General features: G+C 51.5%; 1 protein-coding gene across 1 annotated transcript; it reads left to right on the top strand.

Moving 5' to 3' along the window:
- Window positions 1–772: 772 nt before the first annotated feature.
- Window positions 773–9,404, top strand: BPIFB6 (BPI fold containing family B member 6; the record flags this gene model as incomplete). The annotated part of the gene is given in 12 exon segments (XM_081255132.1): window positions 773–850; window positions 1,314–1,358; window positions 1,362–1,374; window positions 2,162–2,253; window positions 3,038–3,211; window positions 4,367–4,420; window positions 4,784–4,957; window positions 5,744–5,811; window positions 7,106–7,151; window positions 8,169–8,238; window positions 8,650–8,726; window positions 9,372–9,404. Coding segments are annotated over 12 exon segments (924 nt in total).
- Window positions 9,405–9,682: the final 278 nt, after the last annotated feature.

The following is a 9,682-nucleotide window of genomic DNA, read 5'->3' as shown; positions in this document are numbered from 1 at the left end:
GGATCTTCCCGGACCGGGGCACGAACCCGTGTCCCCTGCATCGGCAGGCGGACTCTCAACCACTGTGCCACCAGGGAAGCACCGCTAGCAATAATTTTATTTCTTCATCATTGTGATCATCAGCAGCAGCAACAAACATGCAGTTTCTTCCTTCTTCATACGTAGCATTGTAAACTGGGTGCTACAATCTGCCTATGGTACAAAGTTTATAAATGCAGTACACTGATACAAAGTTGAAGCCATTAAAAAGAGCTTAATAACAACTTCTTGGAGATAATTAAATCTGATCCGGGGTGTTGATGGAATCTGTGAAGAGATTTAGAAACAACACACAAGCTGAAACATTTAGTAAACGATTTATTACTTGGGAAGGAGTGAAAGAAGAACTTTACATGTGCTGCTGAAGGGTTTTCTCAGTTGCTCCAAGCTGACTTTCTTTCTTCTATGATCTTTAAATAGTGCAAAGCGTTGTGAGCTGCATCACTCTGTGCATTGTCATAGGAGATCCCAGAACCATATCTGTATATCTAAAATCTATCAAGGTTTTTTTTTTTTTTTTGCAGTATGCGGGCCTCTCACTGTTGTGGCCTCTCCTGTTGTGGAGTACGGGCTCCGGATGCGCAGGCTCAGCGGCCATGGCTCACGGGCCCAGCCACTCTGCGGCATGTGGCATCCTCCCGGACTGGGGCACGAACCCGTGCCCTGCATCGGTAGGCGGACCCTCAACCACTGAGCCACCAGGGAAGCCCTAAAATCTATCAAGTTTTGAATGATGGCAACTAATGGCACGCTGCCCAAGGTGGTCAACAAGTTCCTGGACAGCACCTTACACAAAGTTCTTCCCGGCCTGGTGAGTGCCCAGAGCAAGCCTCCGCCCCTCATCCACAGCAGTGCTTAGACCAGGACTGGCAAGCGCATTCCATCTCGGGTGCTGACCCTGACTGACTGCTGGTGGCTGAGGATTCTGAGACTGTGGCTGGCTCGGTGGGAGAAAGTACGGTGATCGGCTAGTGATGTCTTCCGTGAGACGGGGAGGAGAAAATGGCAGCCCGCACAGCACAGCTTGCCAACCCCACTGAGAGCACCCGTCCCTGGGGAATGAGTCCTCACTGATCTTGCAGGCTATGGTCAGGAGTTCTGGATTCTAGCCCAGGCTCTGCCATTGACTTCCTGTGGGACTATGGCCTTGGTTTCCCCCTCTAGTCCCTGTCCCTCCAGGGCTCTTGAGACTCCCCATGGAGGAACATTCAGCTGTGAGGAGTGAGACCCTCCACACAGGGACCCCCTCAGCTCAGTGCCTTCTCTTCTTCCAGCTGTGTCCAGCCATTGATGCGGTCCTGATGTATGTGAACAAGAAGTGAGCCAACCTGAATGGTGAGCAGCTAGCCATAACTTGCTCCTGCATGGGGACAGCAGGATGGCTGGACTTTGATGCCCCAGTCCCCATTCAAGTGCCTGCTCCCAGCCCAGCCTAGGGATAGAGGAGGTCTGAGGTCATGGAGTCCGCCCAGCCCCCTCACTAGCCAGATGGGGCACCTGAGACCCTGAGGGACCCTGGGGTTCTTGTCTCTCAGCCTTCCATCCAATGTTCTATCCATCACACCCCAGACTGCAAGGACAGCAACCTTTGTGGGCTCATCCACAAACCTTGCACCACAGATAATAATCCCAATAGTAACCCCACTCTTTCCTTTGCCAAGGGGATCCCTGCATCTCAGGGTCCACAGGGCTCCCCAGGGTGGGGGAGAGGAAAGTCCAATGGCTGGGACTGAGGAAAACTGGTTCACGTGCCCAGCAGTGTGGCCTGGGACATCACTTCACTCCCCCAAGCCTCAGTCTGTGCATCTGTAAAATAGAGCCAATAATCCTGACCCTGCCAATCTGTTGTGAGAACTGAGCTGGACAACCCTTGGTGAACGTTCAAGCTCTGTGCCTGCAGAGTGATGTGAGGGGGCGTGATTTTCTAGGCCAGGCACCATTGCTTCCATTCTGCAGATAAAACTACTGAGGCCCAGAGATGCTAAGCAATTTGCCTTGTGTCACACAAAGGGCCAGGGGTCCTGGTGCCCAGGCCAGGCTCAGGTGGCAGCTGGCCGGTACAGGCTTCTCTAGGCTGCCCCTGGGCTGGTGCCTCTCTGCGTGAACCTTCCTCTTTGCACAGCCCCCCTGCCCGTGGGCCAGATGGGCTCCATCAGATATGTCCTGGCATCCATACCGACCACCACAGCCAGCCATATTCAAGTGGACTTCAGTGTAAGCTAGGGGTCACCAGTAGTTGGGGGTCTTACTGGCCTGAGGGGTGGGGGCTGCTTCCACCAGGGCAGGCGGCTGGGCTGGGACTGCGGAGGGTGGGAGGGCCCTCTCCCTCTTTCTGTCTCAACACGAACCCCGAGTCCTGAGCTGATTTCCGGAATGGCTGACCCCACACCCACGCCTTCTCCCAAGGCTGCCTGCTTCTCCCGATGAGTGGCTCACCCAGTTGTACCCTGTCATTGTTGCAGATGAGAGCACTGGGCCCAGGAGGGAGGCAGGATTTGGCTAGGGCCTCCCGTGAGTAGGGGCAGGGTTGGGTCATCACACAGGACTCCAGAGCCCCGGTGACTAGGTGAATGCATCTTCCAGGAATGGGAAGAAACATCCCAAGCAGTCACCTCCCTGTGAAGTCTTCCTCCAGCGTGGTTCCTACAGGCCCCATGTTGTTTTCCATTTACCTCTTTCTCCTGAGAATAAAACAGGGAACAGGTTCTGTATAACTGAGGGCTCTAACCCTTGTTAGAGAGTTAACTGAGGTTACTTACACAATCCTAGGAGGAACCGTCAGTGGTTTAGTGACTGACCCCCTTATCCTCTTGGGCCTCAGTCTACCTATCTGCACACTGGGAGAGTTGAGCCACTACAGCCTGCTCTGGCTCCACCATCTTATGACTTGCTGACTTGGGGCTGATTTGAGCACCATTTGTTTGGAGGTCTGAGACTTGCCCTCAGCCACAGTCCTTCATGGCCAAGGCTGAGTGTCTCTCCCCTGGCTGTCCCACAGCCTGCGGTGCAGCAGGAAAAGGGCAACACCATCCAGTTTGCTGATGCTGGGGAGGCCGAGTTCCCCAAGGACTATGCCGAAGGCTCCTCACAGCTGCTGCTCTCAGCCACCTTCCTCACAGCAGAGCTTGCTCTTCTGCAGAAGTCCTTTGATGTGAATGTCCAGGAAGTGACGGTGAGCTACCCAGTGGCCACACCTCTGCCCACCTCTGCATCTGCCCCCTCTAATGACAGCCCCTGTCCAGAACATGCATTCTGAGAATCATCCTGGGGTGTGGGTAATGCTAGGACTGGGAGGGGCCAGGACTGATTTGAGTTTCCATCATCATTTCACCCCACCATCCACCATCTCTCTGTCCATGTAACCACTGTCTATTCATCCATCCATTCAACTGTCCATACAACCAGGTATTTATCCATCAACCTACAACTCTCATGCATTGGCCATCCAGCCACCTCCTTTATATCCAGTCTATCTCGCTACTCTGTATTCATGTCCTAGACTCTATCCTTCCAGCTAGCACCCACCCTACACTTCATACCATCCACATCTAGGATAGGGCCTGATATTACTGAATGATTGAATCTATGCATCTGTCATTTGCCACCTAAAAACCCAGATACCCACCCACCTACCCATCCAACTCTCCATTATCCATCCTCCTACTCATCTGCTCATCCATCCATCCAACCATCCATCCATCCTTCCATCAATCCATCCATTCATTCACTCCCCCCGATCCCTTCATTCATCCTCTCATCCATTTACCCACCATCCATCCATGTACCTTCACATCCATCCTCCCACCCATCAATCCATTCATCATCCGTTCTCTCATCCATTTATCAGGCCATTCCACCATGTTTCCATCCACCCATCCTCCCATCCATTATTCTTTTCATCCCTCCACCCACCCATCCACCTGCCCATCTATCCATTATTCATTCTCCTACACAAACACTCATCCATCCCACCCATCCATTCACCCACTCATCTGTTTATCCATTTTCCACATCCATCTAGCTATCCACGAATCCATTCACACACCCCCTCTGATCCATTGCATCCACCAGTTCTCCCATCTATCTGTCTGCTTTTTCATCAAACAAAATTTTCTCAACTTGTGATCTTGTACTCAAAACTGTGGGCATTGGAATGTATGAGTCACAGTCTGGGCTACCCAGGAGCTCATTCTCTACTTAATCAAAGAGTGATAACTGTTTCAATGAAGGAATCTCAGAGGGCATGCCTTATTGTGTCAGAGGAGAGGTTTGTTAGGATGGCTCAGGGAAGCCTTCAGTAATCCTAACCTTGACTTTTATTTGGTAGATTGGCGAGCTGCCCCCACAAACCACTGAGACACTGGCTGGCTTCATCCCTGAAGTGAGTGACCCAACTACCCATGATCACCACGTCTGCCCTGCCCTGTTCCCCAGGCAAAGGGACAAGGGATTTTTCAATACCGTGTCTCCCTTGTCCAGTGTGGAATCATCCCAGCTTCTCCATAAAGTACTCTTTGGGCCCCGCACAGAAACAGCCCAGCTTTTGTGCATTGTACTTTCTATGTCCAATATAGAAATAGCCAGATTGTCTGTTTTGTTTCTTTTATTTCCTGATAGACACATCTCAGCCTTTGCATATCATGCTTCCAAGGTAGAAATCACCTATTTCATTATGGACTCCTGGTTTCAACTGAAGCCACCAGTCTGAGGTTTGGCCCTGAGGGGAGTTTCCTGGTTTCTATAGGTGGCTAAGGCCTATCCCAAGCCGAAACCCCTGGTGACCCAGATCAGGATAAACAAGCCCCCCAAGGTCACCATGAAGACAGGCAAGAGCCTGCTGCACCTCCATAGCACCCTGGAGACGTTTGCTCCTCTGCTGTGGGGCAAGGCTCCTGTATCCCTCTTTCTCCTGGAAATTGTTAGTGGAATCTGTTTCCCAGTTTGGCCCAATCTCATGGATATTTGAGGCTGGAGGGTAGGCTTTTAGCTCATAGTCAAGCAATGGATTGAAGGGTTCTTAGTTAATCTCAATTGTGTGATCCTAACCTCCCGGCACTGTCACCTGCTGTCTGATTTTTGGCTCTGCAATTGAAACTTGGAATGACTAGAAAGATCAACAAAAGAAGGGTCAAAAGTTTAGTCCTTCCTTTCTTTCTCCTCCCTCCCTCCGTCCCGCCCACCCCCCTCCTTCCCTTCTGCTTCTCTCCCTCCCGACAACATTCATTAGCATCTATAAGGGCAGTGAAAGCTCACTCAGGGAACTATGGGAGTCTAGAGAGATCCACAATCTAGTTTGAGGAAATCCAGAGGACTTCCTAGAGGAGGTGATGCCTGAGCTATGTTTTGAAAGTTGAGCAGGAGCTGGCCAGGGAAAGGATTGATGTTGGGGAAGCTGGTGATGGAGGGCACTCCAGATAGAGTCGCAGGATGTAACCTGGAGCAATAACATGTTGTGTTCAGGCACCTACAAACATGCCAGGATTTTTGATAGTGCTATCCTGGGCTAGGTACAGGGAAGCTGAGGACCCTGAGCTGGGCGCATGGGGGGACTGCTGGGTTCAGTTCCTGAGGGTGGGATGGGCAGAGAGGAAGACTCCTGCTTTGTCTTGGCAGTGGTGGTGGTCCTGGGAAGGTGGTAGGGCCACTGGTTTTACCAGCCCTGTTGGGGGACCCACTGCCTTCTCTCTGCTTCCCCCTGTATCAACACTTCAATCTGAAAATCCAGTACTCAGTTCGTGAGGACCGGCTGCAGATGGCCACCTCTCTGGACAGGTAGGAGTCTGCTGCACTACCAACACCACTTGGTTTCCTGCTCTAGGACCTCCCTCTGATCCATCCAGCACAGCCCACACTGCCAGGCTGCTCAGGTCACTATCCCTGTTCTAGAACCCTCAATGGCTCCCAATGGTCTGCACGATTTTTTGTCAAATCTTAGCCTGGCACTCTAGGCCCTTCTTAAATTCTCTCACCACTGCTCCCACTATTGCACTAGCCTCTTGGAGAGTGAATCTGATTGTAAGCCCATGTCCCCTTTGCATTAATATGCTTTACCTATGCCACCCAAATGCCACCTGCCTGTCATCGCCCACCTCAAATACCACCTCCTCCAGGAAGCCTTTCTTTATACCAATAACAGTGAACATTTATAGTTGTAAGAGACAATTCCGACTTTAACTGGCTTAAGCCCAAAAGGGACTCTTTTTGACTCACATAATTAAAATCTCTAGGGGTAGATCTCCCCTTTCAGGCATGGCTGGACCTAGGTGCACAAAATTCTCACAATCTGTCCCCCTCCTCCCTTGGCCTTTGCTGTCCACTCTATCGGACATTCTCAGGCGGCCTCTCCCTAGCTGGTGGCAAAGTGACCCCAACAAGAAGAGAGGCCTCTTGTTTAATAGTTCTAACAAAATCCCAAAGGCTGCTTCTCATTGGTCTATCATGGATCACATGACCAACTCTAAGCTAATCACTGTGACTCTAAAGATGGAATGCTCTGATTGGCTAGGCCTGGGTCAGGTCCTCACCCTGGGAGCTCTGGGTTCTGCCCCACTTTAATGCCTTGGATTGAGAGTGGAACATGGAGGGTCTGTTACTGGAATAGAGAATAGCTGTTGGGAAGATAGAACCACCAGATAACCAGCACATGGCCTGTTCTGGTGCCAAGATGTATTAGTGCCCACCAGAGGCTGTGCAAGGGAGGGGGCCGTGTGAGAGGCCCCAATTCTGTGTCCTGCAAAAATCTGGGACTGGCTAGTTGAGCTACAAACCTCTGCATATCTGGCCTTGGGCAGGAGCAATAGACAGGGCTGGGGTGCCAAAGGGCAGAGTCAGGACCAATGAGAGGAGGCAGTGGTTTGAGGTGGGGGAAACAAAATGGGCTCTAATGAAAGGTGTAAGTGCCCCATCACAGGTAGCATGTAAACAGACTTAGGAGCACCTGGGATAAGGCTGTAGAGGGGACTTCTGCAACAGGGAGGGGTTGGGGGTGTTTGAGGTCCCTTTTCTCCAGGGCCAGGGGAATGGCTCTGACTGTCCTTCCCCCTCCTTGTTTCCCTCTCTTCAGCAGATTACTGAGCCTGTCCCGGGGGTCCTCATTGATTGGTGCCTTCACCGTAAGTGTCCCAAGTACTTCTGCCTGGTCTGGCTTCAAAGCAAGAAACTGGGCCTGGTTTTCCTTGGGACTGTGGGGAAGGGCTCTGAAATGGAAGCAGAGTGAATGGAGTAGGTCATCGTGGGCCTTGGGGCTCCTGACTGACTGTGTGACCTTAGGAAAATCGTTTAGCCTCTCTGAGTCTCTGTTCTCTCTTCTGGATAGAATCTGGACATCTCCCTAGATTGATTTTAAAAGCATTGTCATGCATAGCAGCAACCTGAACTGGCTTGTTTGGCCCAGCTGCTATTTTTTTTTTTTTTTTTTTTGCGGTACGTGGGCCTCTCACTGTTGTGGCCTCTCCTGTTGCAGAGCACAGGCTCAGCGGCCATGGCTCACGGGCCCAGCCGCTGCACGGCATGTGGGATCTTCCTGGACCGGGGCACGAACCCATGTCTCCTGCATCGGCAGGCGGACTCTCAACCACTGCGCCACCAGGGAAGTCCCCAGCTGCTATTTTTATGAGTCTCTGTAGCCTCAGGGCCCAACACAGAACCTGACAGAGTAGGCACTAATAATAATCATAATCGCAACAAGAGCAGCAACACTAGTTGCTGAGCACTTTGTGCATTATCCAAACCCATTGAATCCTCCCGGAAACTGTGAGTAGGTGCTATTATATTTCTCTTTCACAGATGGGGTAACTGAGGAACAGAGAGGCAGTGAATGAATCACTCATCAAAGCTACTGAGTTTTCTGTAGGATGAGGGGTAGGTCCACAGGCCACCCAGTGTCTCCTGAATTCCTCCATGCCTTCACTGTGACCTAAGGCCCACGTGTCACCTGAAGAGGGGCTAAGCAAAGGTGAAGGGCCTCAGCCTACAGTCTAACAGTCAGACGCAGTTCTGATGCAGTTTGATGTCTCTAATGTTCATTCCTGTGGTCCCCGAACCCAGCTGGAGTGAGGGCTGAAAAGATCTGTTGAATTTAATTGAATGACGGCATGAGGGTGTTTTCTCTCTTCCTCTCTCTCCCCCAGGAGAAGGCATTGACTGGCTTCATCACTGATTTTCTCCAAGAAGCCTACATCCCAGCCATCAATGTTGAGGGCTCCAACAGGCTTTGATTTTGCTGGTGCCAAGAAGCACTCTGAGCAGGAAGGGACGCCCCCTGGGTGGTCTCAAAGCCCCTCCATTGGCCCCAGATGAGGGAACCTAAAAGGGAGTGGATAGTCATTGCCGAATCTTTGAGGCTAATGTCATCTTACTGTCACTTACCTGGGAACAAAGGCCCCTCCCACAACTTGGACTCTGACCCTTGACCGCATACCATGAATCAGATCTTGACCCAGAACTGGGACACAAGTACGTGGTGATCCAGCTGATGTTCTCTAGGCCTGCGCAGCTGGCAGACATCCTGAATCAATCACTGCACTATTTCCCACTTCTCTGCCCCAGGCAGTCACTCCTCAATCAGTTGCAGAGCAGGCAGGCTGAAATGACTCTTCCTGTGTTTCTCAGATGTGGTCCAAGTTGGGCTCCCACTTCCAGACTTCTTGGACATGAATTACAACCTGGCAGAGCTGGACATAGCAGAGGTGAGGAAAGGAGCTGGGGAAGGCCATGTCCGCCAATACTTTTGGCCAATGAGCAAAAGCCTGCCTCTCTCAATCTGGAGGGAGTTGGACTGAGGAAGGCAGCAGCATCAGTACAATCCTGCCAGTCCCTTGGGCAAGACCCTTCCCCTCAGAACCGGGCCCTCCTTGACCAGGGATCCCCAGGAGGAAAAGTAAATTCTGCTACTCTCCTTCTCTGCCACCTCGGGTAAATTGTTTCCTCTTTCTCTATGCTTCAATTTTTCTGTTGCCTAAAACGGGGATAATAATATGGTAAACACCTCAGAGAGCTGTTGTGATGATTCATTGAGATAATTCACCTAAAGGCATACAGTACATATTAGCTTTGCATTGCACACCAAGCATTGCACTCGGAGCATTGAATGGACATTTTTCTCATTTGACTGCTCCACTCTGGGAGGTAGGGGTGACTTCTCCCCACTTGACTGTTGAGAAAGTCGAGGCTCAGAGAGGTGAAGGGTCATAAGGCCAGTCAAGTTCATCCTTTGTTCTTAAACACCACTGCTCATTTCATTTCCTGACCACACCCCAGTCCATCTCATCCTGTGTCTGGGTGGCCCCATCATTGTTCCCTGCACTGCCACCTGGCCCTCTGTCTCCTGCCAGAATGCCCTGCTGCTGGACTTGAAGCTGGACTGAGCGCTGCAGGATTTGCCTGCCAGCTGCCCACACACCACCAACTGGCTGCACCCAGTGGAGGAGCCCAGCTGGATCTGGGTGGGTCTGGCCCCCTATCACTGGGGCTGCTTCCCTTGGTGAGGAGTGAACAGGGCGGGACTGGGCTGGGGGCTTGGCAATAAACAGGAGAAAGGCCCCTACGAACATCTGACGTTTTGACCTCTTTATTTGTAGCAACTCGATGTGTGTTTTTTCTTCCCATTCAGTGGGTTTTGGGATCTAGGAGCAGGTTGGGGTCT

The sequence above is a fragment of the Mesoplodon bidens genome (assembly GCF_964165515.1).
Source record: "Mesoplodon bidens genome assembly, chromosome: 15".
Taxonomy (NCBI): Eukaryota; Metazoa; Chordata; class Mammalia; order Artiodactyla; family Ziphiidae; genus Mesoplodon; species Mesoplodon bidens.
The sequence above is the reverse complement of the archived record's forward strand: the minus strand, read 5'-3'. Positions and strand labels throughout refer to the sequence as shown.